The 13,916-nt window shown below is 34.2% G+C and overlaps 1 protein-coding gene across 1 annotated transcript; it reads left to right on the forward strand.

Annotated features, from left to right (window-relative positions):
- The first annotated feature begins 2,043 nt into the window (after nt 1-2,043).
- On the forward strand, nt 2,044-13,704 carry LOC125654996 (protein shisa-4-like). Its single transcript, XM_048885105.2, has 4 exons — nt 2,044-2,394; nt 10,486-10,606; nt 11,963-12,150; nt 13,415-13,704. Exons 1-4 carry the CDS (start codon nt 2,328-2,330, stop codon nt 13,615-13,617), a joined length of 579 nt encoding a protein of 192 aa, XP_048741062.2. The 5' UTR covers nt 2,044-2,327; the 3' UTR covers nt 13,618-13,704.
- Nucleotides 13,705-13,916: the final 212 nt, after the last annotated feature.

Genomic DNA, 13,916 nt, shown 5'->3' on the forward strand with positions numbered 1-13,916 from the left:
CTGAAAAGAAACTTGTATGTCATTTATATTTATTTAGAAACCCGGTTACAAAATGAATAATTCATCGCTATTGATAAGTAATGATATGTCTTGAAGACATATTTAGGATTGTTTTGTGTAATGCTAGATCACAGGATGTGTAGATGAATGTCATGGCTGTATTTTCTGTCTATCGTGTCTACATACACGTCCGCCATGGCTGTATTTTCTGTCTATCGTGTCTACATACACGTCCGCCATGGCTGTATTTTCTGTCTATCGTGTCTACATACACGTCCGCCATGGCTGTATTTTCTGTCTATCGTTTCTACATACACGTCCGCCATGGCTGTATTTTCTGTCTATCGTGTCTACATACACGTCCGCCATGGCTGTATTTTCTGTCTATCGTGTCTACATACACGTCCGCCATGGCTGTATTTTCTGTCTATCGTGTCTACATACACATCCGCCATGGCTGTATTTTCTGTCTATCGTGTCTACATACACGTCCGCCATGGCTGTATTTTCTGTCTATCGTTTCTACATACACGTCCGCCATGGCTGTATTTTCTGTCTATCGTGTCTACATACACGTCCGCTGTCCCTATGTTATATTGTATTTGAAATGGAGGCTTGGTGTAGAATATCTATCATTCGGATTTCTTCCCCTCTCTCTATATAGTTTAATTTTATGCATGTTTGGTGTTCTTGCAAGCCCTTAATCGACCCAAAATTGAAAATTTAAACTTGCTACATGCACTTGTTTTTAGGAATGTATATTAATGATATAATTAGTGGTTTAGAATTTTGTAATGAGATATGATTGCTTAATAATGGGACCCAAAAAATAAACATTGAAAAAAAAGATAGAATAAAATGTTAAAAAAATTTAATGAATACACGTATCTTATTTCATATACGCTTGATGAAAACGTCAAGACGGAACAAAAAATAAGATATATGTAATTCAATTAAAAAAGAAGGAATTTTAAATTATTTTCTCCTTTTGATACCGACAAACAAACAACCACGTCATCTTAAAGAAATTCCAATATTACTTCTACTGGACTGGGTTAGTGTCTATTTCCGCCCCTCGATCAATATAAACACAAAATACTATTGACAAAGTTCCAACAAAGTTTAAGAAATCCTTCCAAAACATATCATAGTTGTCAAGATTCTGTAAAGTTTGTGAAATAGTGAATCATCACGAAATCTACCGCGGTTCCACTATATGACTATGTCCGACACAATTGATTTTTTAAACACGCGAAGTGTACTTCTAGAGATATCATAACCTTTTGTAATTACGTGTGTGGTATCTTGAAACATGACCTCGAGTACTTGATGGGATTTATTGTAAATAGATAGGAGAGCTAGGTAGTTATGGATATTGAACATAGCGTTTGTCTTCTATTTGATAAAGGTTTCCATCCTGTTTCTATATTTAGTTAGTAAATAGAATATCTGTCAAGCATGTCAGGTTGAGTTATACGTTTATTCTTATTTTTTTCCCTTTAAATGTTTTCGGGGTGGGGGTGGATTATTGTTAAGACCAAACATCATTATCTGACAAAATCGCAAAGAGAGCTACATATGTTAATTAGAATGTTAAACAATATACATGTTACTGGTTTTGGGTTGATTATGAATTCAAAAATAAATTAATAAATAGATAAAAGAATGAAAGAATAAATTAATAAAAAGAAAATTACTGTTAGTTCACCGTGCATAAACGGCGTGAATTCACTTTAGGAAATATTTTGTTACTCAGAATACCCCCACCCCCGACTGACAGCTGTTCCCTCTCTCATCCTGTGTGTATTTTGTCGCCTTTATTCATTCTAGTCTACCTGTAACTGATTCACACATCTACACACACGAGAGGACTATGTACATCTCGCGATAACTTATAAGTTTTCCACACATCTACACACGCAACAGGACTGCAACATCTCGGTAAATTTTAAGTTTTAACTTCCGTCTACGAGGTGTATCATCTGCTAATTTTTTTTTTTTTTTTTTTTTTTTTTTTTTTTACAAATATTACAACATTGAAACCTGCAAACTTTGACAAGCTGCACCAACAGACATATGAAAAGGTCAACGGTTCCTGTCCGTAAACCGTGATTGTGATATTAAAAAACAAAAAACTTAGCGTCCAAAGTTACATATCACTCCGTGCGGTGTAATAAATTCAGGTGGATTGAATTTAAAATCTGAGAGGCCCGATAATTTCGTCAAATAAATTTAGGAGTGCTACCTACTTTTGTGTTTCCTTATCAGAAACTAACAAGAACAGCACGGATATATCGGGTGTTTATATCTGGAATTTGGATTTCACAATGAAAATGGATATTTTGAATTTGTTTCCGGGATTTATTGAGCTGTGTTTGATTCTAACTCTTTCAGGTATGATATTATGTACCTTTTACAAATAGTTTATTGGTAAATAACCCAACGGAGTATAAAAATAGAGTAAATGACATCAGCTAATCATTGAGCTATGCTGAACCCAGTCTCACCGTACATGTGTTTTTCTATTTATTGACTAACCATACATTAGCAGTCATTTAACATATAAACATAGCACTGTACTGCATATGTATACATAACACACACAACATGTCAACATAAAATATACAACATGTAAACATAACATATATAACATGTAAACATAACACAGACAACATGTAAACATAACACATACAATATGTAAACATAACACATACAATATGTAAACATAGCATACAACATGTAAACATAACATACAACATGTAAACATAACATACAACATGTAAACATAACATACAACATGTAAACATAACATACAACATGTAAACATAACACATACAACATGTAAACATAGCACACACAACATGCAAACATAACATACACAACATATAAACATAATTATCATATACTTTCAATTTCATCTCTTCTTTTTTCTTTAAAAGTTTGCGGGCATATATCACACGATATATGCCCGGAAACATTCCGGCCCGCAAACATTACGTCACAGTCAAATTTCTACGCCGTTAATTTTCAATTTTTTTTTGTGTTTTTCATCTTTTACTCAGTTAAACCGATAAAGTTATTGTTAAAAATAAAATTATTGTTACTTTCTAAATGAAATTGAAAGTATATAATAAAAAGGTTATAGACTTTGTATGGGAAATATGACGACCTCGTTTTTTGTCGCGAACGGACCTCGCAAGCTCGGTCCGTCTACGCGCCAAAAAACTCGGTCGTCATATTTTCCCATACAAAGTCTATAACCTATAAATACAGTATGTAAACATAAAAAATACAACATGTAAACATAACATACACCATGTAAACATAACACAGACAACATGTAAACATAACATACACAACATGTAAACATAACACATACAACATGTAAACATAACACATACAATATGTAAACATAACATACAACATGTAAACATAACATACAGCATGTAAACATAACACAAAAAACATGTAAACATAACACACTTAATATGTAATCATAACACAAAACATGTAAACATAACACAGACAACATGTAAACATAACACACACAACATGTAAACATAACACAGACAACATGTAAACATAACACAGACAACATGTAAACATAACACAGACAACATGTAAACATAACATACAACATGTAAACATAACACAGAAAACATGTAAACATAACACATACAACATGTAAATATAACACATACAACATGTAAATATAACACACACAACATGTAAACATAACATACAGCATGTAAACATAACATACAACATGTAAACATAACACATACAACATGTAAATATAACACATACAACATGTAAACATAACACAGACAACATGTAAACATAACACACACAACATGTAAACATAACACAGACAACATGTAAACATAACACAGACAACATGTAAACATAACACAGACAACATGTAAACATAACATACAACATGTAAACATAACACAGAAAACATGTAAACATAACACATACAACATGTAAATATAACACATACAACATGTAAATATAACACACACAACATGTAAACATAACATACAGCATGTAAACATAACATACAACATGTAAACATAACACATACAACATGTAAATATAACACATACAACATGTAAATATAACACACACAACATGTAAACATAACACATACAACATGTAAACATAACATACACAACGTGTAAATATAACATACAACATGTAAATATAACATACAACATGTAAATATAACATATATAACATGTAAACATAACACATACAACATGTAAACATAACATACAACATGTAAACATAACACATACAACATGTAAACATAACACAGACAACATGTAAATATAACATACAGCATGTAAACATAACACATACAACATGTAAACATAACACAGACAACATGTAAACATAACACATACAACATGTAAACATAACACAGACAACATGTAAACATAACATACAACATGTAAACATAACACATACAACATGTAAACATAACACAGACAACATGTAAATATAACATATATAACATGTAAACATAACACATACAACATGTAAACATAACATACAACATGTAAACATAACACAGACAACATGTAAACATAACACATACAACATGTAAACATAACACAGACAACATGTAAATATAACACATACAACATGTAAACATAACATACAACATGTAAACGAAATGCATATAACATACAATATGTAGAATTTTAAATATTTTACTGTTTTTGAGATCTCACGCCAACAAAATATCTTTTGAAAAACGGAAATCGGACAAATCTCACAAACTTAGGCGAATTTTAAAAAAGATTTTTGACTTACACAAGAGACGGATGATGTCAATAGCATGATAAGTGTTTTGGAAAAAATAGATAAAGGAAGTGATAAAGCAGGTCATTTTGGTTTGAATATGCTTCACCTGCAAAATATTTTTCTATATGAATATTTTGGTTATTGCTTTGGTTAAATCCGCGATATGAAAATCAGAGTTGTATACATGCACAGTACAGCCAGAGCAGCAAATAATACCGCCAGCATCACGTGACATAGATACGGGTCTACCGCCATCATCACGTGACATAGATACGGGTCTTGACATGGCATTCTATTTATAAACTGTAAGACACATTATCAAACACATTACTGAAGCATGCATAGTTTCTGCAAACTATTGAAACTCAAAATCAAATGATATTCTTGTTTGTTTCATTTCCATCATATTGGTACTTCAACATTTTATAAATCAATTTAACTTCAATGCATTATAAGTATAGACGGATGTTTAGGATTTCAATCAAGAGGGGTATGGGAAAATCAGAGAGACAAAGGGTCTGTTGTTCGAATTTAGGTCCCCGGTGTGCCCTAATGTGGTCCCAGCCCCCATAACGTCCAGTGTTTTAACTGTATTTTTATAATAAAATTCTGTTATAAAACTAATAGAAATTCAAAAACACATACTGCAATCTAATTAGGAATAAATGATGGTTTAACTTCTTCCAGTCATGTTTGATGACGCTGTTGGCTTCCTGTGTCCAGCACTGACTAGGGTGACGTACTACGTATTTTTTTGTATGTTTTCTCTGAACTTCCTTGATATGTTAATTGTGGTTCTTTTTTTAGGCACATTTGCTGATTTTGAAATGATTTATTTTAAGTTCCTGTTGCAATTTTTATCGGACACATTCAATTTTGTCAAGCATCAACTTAGGTGACGTCCGTATTTTTTATACGTTTTCTCTGAACTTCCTCGATGTATCTGTTACATGTAACTGTAGCACTTGTAAGTTTACGATCTTTTTGAGCACACCACCTGATTATAAAATGATTTATTGTAAGTCCCTGTTCCAATTATAACCGGACACATCCAATTTTGAGACCTAAATATGATTGATTGAATGTATATTGTTTAACGTCCCTCTCGAGAATTTTTCATTCATATGGAAGACGTCACCAATGCCAGTGATCATGCCTTTATATATATATATATATCCAAATTGTGTTTTTAAAAAAAATCACAGTGTCCGGTATAAAATATTAAAAGAAATAGAATAAACAGTACACAAAGTTAAAAATTTAACGCAAGCGCTTTCATTTTATAATCCTCAGGCGTTACATTTTAAAATAGTTTTGAAATGGTTTGACGTCATAAAGGCGTCCTAACATTTCACGTACATAACAACGTCATAAACGAATGAAGGGAAAAGGATTTTACGTTAAGCATATTATGACGTCATAGATAATAACAGTAAACATATTTTACAGTAAGCTATTGAGAGCCGGTTTTAAAGTCTTAATAAAGTGTCTTTCTCAATAGCTTACTGTAAAATATGTTTACTGTTATTATCTATGACGTCATAATATGCTTAACGTAAAATCCTTTTCCCTTCATTCGTTTATGACGTTGTTATGTACGTGAAATGTTAGGACGCCTTTATGACGTCAAACCATTTCAAAACTATTTTAAAATGTAACGCCTGAGGATTATAAAATGAAAGCGCTTGCGTTAAATTTTTAACTTTGTGTACTGTTTATTCTATTTCTTTTAATATATATATATATATATATATATAAAGTCTCTTTTTGGAAGTTAAATACAGAAAAAACTCTAAACACAAGCAAACACGACTGAAGAAGACCGGTAACACGGTCGAAATATTTCAAGAAAGTGTTTAGAGGTTATATATATATATATATATATATATATATATATATATATATATATATATATATATCATACTTGTAAATGATAATGCATGTGACGCTTTTTAAAAGTGAGTATTCAAATCAAAGTGTTTCCTGCTTTGGTTTCCAATTTGAAATAAAATATTTCATATGACAATTTCCATGTGTTTCTATGGAACTACTGTAGAATCTTAAAATTTTTAGACGCCGATTTGATGCTTTGCATCAAAATTATCTTGTACCAATTGTAAGGTCGTTCTTGACTAGGGATTACCTCGTTTATCTGATCGAGATATGGAACTCACGACGGATGTGACTGGTCAATAGGGGATGCTTACTCCTCCCTGCCATCTGATCCCACCTCTGGTACATTCAGGAGTCTACACCCCTTTGCTTGTGTACACAACACCTTAGGGGGATCTCGAGACAGTTTGTTAAACACGACAAATGTTAAAATTGATTTACTACTTGTTTCCAAAGTTCTAGTTACTCGGACCTTATTTTGGCAATGAAATAGAAAAGAAGCTGATTCAAATTACGTTACTCCCGATAGGCCGGGGGTGTGGGGACCGCCTAGAAGCTCTGGGGCAAATGGTGCAAAACCCTGCATTCTATGCATTTCCTGGTACTTCTTTTTACTTTCAAATTGTCTACTTCTTAAACAAAACTTTTATGTTGCATATACGTTTTAAGAATTCTTAGTGATACTTGTATCTGACGAAAATATCGTAAATACATATCAATTTTATCCTAGAATTAAATGATATACTGGTGTTGATAGATTTGAATGATGCAATTACATGTATGTATCAACCTTTCATATCATTTTGACTCATAGAATCGTTAAAATTGAATAACTCTTAAAGGTTTTGGTCCGTAAAAAAAGGGGGGGGGGTCCGGACCCCCTGGACCCTCCTTTGGATCCGCCCTTGCGTTATGACCTAACTCACAGTGTTATAGTACTTTTCCATTGGAAAAAAATTACAGACTCTTGTCTTTAAGCCAATCTACTTAAAATCAGACTTCATAGATCCGCGCCGTATACTCTGCGATTGTGAGCGTATCCTAGGATCTGATTTTAATTAGATTTGTCTTTAACCTAAAATACGTGTGGCAGTTAGACGGACTCGGTATTCCTATTACATTCAAAATGCATTGTTTGTAAACATATTCATGGCAATTTTTAATTTTATATTCTGTTTTACAACTATCAAGGTGGTTTACAATCACTGCAATCGCTCCGAACCACGTCACGATAGTCATCACCTGATCGCTGTGAACCACGTCACGATAGCAATAATTGATGTGTTAATTAGCATAAATTAAAGATTACTTTCGCTTAACTATGCAAAATATAAATGTTTCTGTATGCTTGATATCTGTAAAAGGGGAAGATGGAAATATTACAGACCAGACTAAAATTCGAACCTAGCATTCCTGAATGTCTTGTCGTAGTCCAGTCCTCTACTACTGAGCCACCTGACCATAAACTGAAAATATCTTAAATCGGTAATTTTAATTTACATATCCGTGGCTTTTGAAAACAACACTAGTATGGTTTAATGACATAAGTCATAGTGAAATTACACACTCAGCATGGGTTTTACTAATTTCTAAATGTCATTGTCTTATGGAATAGATCAATGGATCGGATGAATATGAGTTACCGTACCTATACTGGACTCCTAAACTTCACATAAACATGATAAAGAAAGACACATTGCTGGATCGAGTAAATGTTCTACCAAGCTCCTATTTTTGCTCCTCACGAAAATAGCATAACAGCTGTGAAGTAGAAACGTCAAACGTACTGTGCGAATCCATATGACAGAAGTTATGTAAATCAAATGTGATTCTACTTTCACTCTAAAACATTCTACGGAACTTATAGTAAACTTGAAGTTGCAAAACTTATCTCAAATCAACAACATTAAAATGTATGACTTTTCAAACCTTTACACAACCATTCCTTACGATAAATTAAAGACTAGACATTTTGATATCATAGACAGTTGCTTCTTCAACAAAAATGGAAAAAGGAAATGGTCAGATCAAGTGATTAGTCATCCAAAAATTTACTTTGTTAAGTACTACTCTGATTCCACACACAAGTACTCTGCAAATGAAATAAAAATATGCCGGAGTTCCTCATTGACAATATTGTCATAGTCTTTGGTGATCAGGCCTTCTAACAATATGTTGGAATTCCAATGGGTACGAATTGTGCTCCTTTGTTAGCTGATCTGTTTTTATATTCTTATGAAGGAGAGTTTATTCAAAAGTTTCTACATGAATAAAAAAAAATCTCTTACTGTGGCCTTCAACTCGACATTTAAATATATCGACGACGTTTTTTTAAGCAACAATAATCATTTTCATTTATATGTTGATTCGATATATACCTGTGAACTCTATATAAGAGACATCACAGATATTTTATTGATAATAGAAATTAACAGCAAACTAACAACTCAACCTTATGACAAACAGGATGATTTCAGTTTCTTCATCGTCAATTTCCCATATCTATGTAGCAATATTTCATTATCACCTGCATCTGGTTTTTATACCTCTCAAATGATTCGATACGCAAGATTTTGTTTTGCGTATGATCATATTTCAAAACGAGGCAGACTATTGACAAACAAATTGATGTTACAGGGGTTTCAACACTCTCGTTTAAAGTCAGCATTTTGCTAATTCTATGGTCGTTATAAGGATCTAGTTTGCCAATGCAACCTATCATTGGGTTAAATGCTGTCTGACCCGTTTCATGCCTGTGGTTATGCCATTCTTGTCACATTGATTTTAAATACGGATAACTGCGTTTACCTGATCAAGATATAGGGCCCATGGCGGTTGTGACCGGTCGACAGGAGATGTTTACTTCTCCTAGGCACCTGATCCCACGTCTGATTTGTCCAGGGGTCTGTTTGCCCAGCTCTTTATTTTGTATTCTTTATGGGTGTTATAGGAATTACATGTTCGTTATCTCTGTGATCAATCTCATAAATCCCCCAGGGAATACCAAATAGACAGTTGGGCAAACACGGAACCCTCGACACATCAGAGGTGGGATCAGGTGCCTAGGAGGAGTAAGCATCTCCTGTCGACCGGTCACAGCCGCCGTGAGCCATACATCTTGACCAGGTAAACGGAGTTATCCGTAGTCAAAATCAGTATGTCACGAACGGTCTAACAATTGGTATGAAACACGTCATACAGCATTTGACCTAAAGATAGGATGTATTTTGCAAAATGCTGACTGTAAACGAGACTGTTGAAACCCCTGCACCATCAACTTGATTGTCGATAGCCTGTCTCGATTTAAAAACTGACCATACGCAGAACAAGCTCTTTCGTATCGAATCAGTTGAGAGATATAAACTTCATATGCAGGTGATAATGGAATATTGCTACATTGATATGGGAAGTTGACGATGGAGAAGCTGAAATCATTCATGAATATTTCTATTTTTAATTTACCGTACTTTACTGAATATGATTATCAATTTAGACACCCCATAGACCATTTCATGCCAAGCGCCAATCACAGATTGCAATTTATGTGAAATTTTCAAGTAGGGTTGAAATCTTCTAAGAAGGCACGGGGAAATGTATCCATAATGCAAGCAAATTTCAATATTGAACCATACAAAATCTCGAACCATCTTGAAATCTTCAACCATATAGAATCTGGATGTTAGCGTCCTTCTAGAGGTTAGACGTAGTGAAAAGATTAAACTCGATGATTTAATGGCTGTTCACACACGTACAATGTTGATTTCTCCCCCTTGTTTTCAGTGTGTTCTGTTGAAGCGGTGTATTTCTGTACGACCTACAGACCATATATCCGTCAGGAGTACTGCTACAATGACCAAGACTGCTGCGGCTCCTACTACAACAGATACTGCTGCTCTTCTCTGTAAGCACTGACGTCACAAAGTTTACAATTTTACAGTCATCATATAACGATACTGTAATCAATCTCACAAAGTTTACAGTCACCATGTAACGATACTTCAGTAAATGTTACAAAGTTTACAGTCACCATGTAACGATACTGTAATCAATGTCACAAAGTTTACAGTCACCATGTAACAATACTTTAATCAATATCACAAAGTTTACAATCACCATATAATCATACTGCAATCGATTTTACAAAGTTTACAGTCACCATGTAACGATACTGTAATCAATGTTACAAAGTTTACAGTCACCATATAACGATACAGTAATCAATGTTATAAAGTTTACAGTCACCATATAGCGATACTTTAATAAATGTTACAAAGTTTACAGTCACCATATAACGATACTGTAATCAATGTTACAATGTTTACAGTCACCATATAGCGATACTGTAATCAATGTTATAAAGTTTACACTCATCATATAACGATACTTTAATAAATGTTACAAAGTTTACAGTCACCATATAACGATACTTTAATAAATGTTACAAAGTTTACAGTCACCAGGTAACCATACTGTAATCAGTGTCACAAAGTTTACAGTCACCATATAGCGATACTGTAATCAATGTTATAAAGTTTACACTCATCATATAACGATACTTTAATAAATGTTACAAAGTTTACACTCATCATATAACGATACTTTAATAAATGTTACAAAGCTTACAATCACCATATAACGATACTGTAATCAATGTTACAAAGTTTACAGTCACCAGGTAACCATACTGTAATCAATATTACAAAGTTTACAGTCACCACATAACCATACTGTATTGAATGTTACAAAGTTTACAGTCTCTATATAACGATATTATAATAAATGTTACAAAGTTTACAGTCTCTATATAACCATGCTGTAATCAATGTTACAATGTTTACAGTCACCATGTAACGATACTGTAATCAATGTCACAAAGTTTACAGTCACCATATAACGATACTGTAATCAATGTTACAAAGTTTATAGTATCTCTCTCTCTCACACACACACACACACACACACACACACACACACACACACACACACACACACACACACACACACACACACACACACAGATACGACAATTGTATAATTGCCACGTAGATAAGTGACTCTTGATGGCTCAAAAATTGTTCTCGATATCGAAGTTTCGAGATTTTTCGAGTCACCTATAGTTTATGAATGACGTCACCAATTCTAAGGTTTCAAAATTGGAAAATAGACAACATTTATTCGAATAGTGTGAACAAAAATGACAAGATTAAGAAAGATGTAAAGCCTGTTTTAGAAATTCGTTTTTTGTGTTATTTTGTAGTACTACTGGACAAGTGATCGGGATCGGAGTTGGTTGTCTGATTGGAATCGTGATTACGATAATTGTTATTGTCGTCTGCTGTAACCTTATGAATAAGAACAGAGGTAGGACCGGTCGAGTTGTCTACCCTAACAATGGCAGCGGAAACGTCACCGTAGTGAACTCATCTCATCAGTCACATCCAACAGGTACGTATCTATTTATAGCATATTAGATAGGCATTTATATGTGTCGATCTCGGAATGCAGACGATTGATTTATATTGAATGACAAATGTTCGTCAGTCATTCATCTTTTGCAACATACATTGATTTTGAAATTGAATTATCGGCTATCCACTTTATTGTTGTATTAAATTAGCAAACCACGAAGTGCAAGCGAGATGTGTATCAATTTTCTCATAATCAGTTATTACGTATGAAGGTTTATCACAGAATAATGACCACGGCGTTCCTTTGATCGTTGCAGTAACCGTTGTAGAATTACTAATAGACCATAAGTTTCCAAACTAACATGGTTAATGCACCTATATAAATGAGTTGAATATCCTAGATGAAGGGATAGGTCGAAATTTCTTTTTCATTCTTGACCAATTTAACTCTCAGATATCTTCTGCTGGCCATAAGGGCCTCCGTGGCCGAGTGGTTAGAGCATCGTGCTCAAAATCACACGGCCTCTCACCTCTGTCGGCGAGGGTTCGGTAAGTGAGAAAGTTCCCCAGTTTTCTTTCGGAAGGTCGGTGGTCTCCCCAGGTGCATTGTATCTGGGTTCTCTCTTCCAACAACAAAAACTGGGCGCCACCATATAACTGAAAAATTGTTGAGTGTGGCGAAAAACATCAAAAATAAAAAATCCGCTGGCCATATGTATGCCATGATCGTGCTTCTGTACACGTGGTCAAAAAGATGTCATCGACTTTAGATATAGGAGTAAGGACGTATCTAACTACGTTCAATATGCTAGATTATGTGCAAAACACGAAAGGGTAGATCAATGCGCACAGATCAAAACTGGGTGACAAAATAACTCGCTGTATATACTGGTATACATGTATTGATAAAAAAGTCACATGATCAGTACTGACTCATTTTGGAAATAAAAAGTGCGTCAAGAACACTGGATATGGATATTCGATGAAGTTCTCCCTCTAAAATTCATTTTATATATAGAATATCGTGGTAGTACTGACATCTTTATCAAATGTAACATATTAAATGTTGTATATCTACCTTTAAGGACAAGAATGATGTAAGCACATCATTAAATAAGATTCGATCAGATGTTTTGCACATCTCTCTCTCTCTCTCTCTCTCTCTCTCTCTCTCTCTCTCTCTCTCTCTCTCTCGTGTGTGGTGTGCTGCGCGCGCACGTGTTTGTCGTATACACAGGGACATGTTGCTGGGTATAGTAATGCAATAATCTGTACACTTTTCATTGTTTGTCTAATTTTAGGATTTACAGGTGCTCCAGTACCACCCCCTAGCTATGGACAGTCTGCATTTCCCGCACAACCTGGACAAGCATATCCCCCCGCAGGACCTGGACAAGCCTATCCCCCCGCAGGGCCTGGACCAGCTTATCCCCCCGCAGGACCGTCACAGTACCCTCCATATTACAGCCAGACAGACCCCGCTCAATATCCCCAGAAGTACTGACGAAGTACGAATTCGTCTCTAAAGGCAGTTTTTGTCTGTGATATATATTGTTACATCTGGAAATGATTAAAATGATATTCTAATGATGCTGACTCATCAGTGTAATGCTATAGTATATAATAATATTTTTATAACAGTAGATTTATCATGGGTCATTTACTTTGACATTTATGTACGTTGCATTTTAACATTTACCTTCTGAATGCTCTTGTTATTGTGTTTCTGATGCAGGTTAAATGAACTTAACGACAGAGTAACCTTGACGAGTTTACAAAACAATTCATAACAATACATTTTTT

This window comes from Ostrea edulis, chromosome 7 (assembly GCF_947568905.1).
Source record: "Ostrea edulis chromosome 7, xbOstEdul1.1, whole genome shotgun sequence".
Classification (NCBI taxonomy): Eukaryota; Metazoa; Mollusca; class Bivalvia; order Ostreida; family Ostreidae; genus Ostrea; species Ostrea edulis.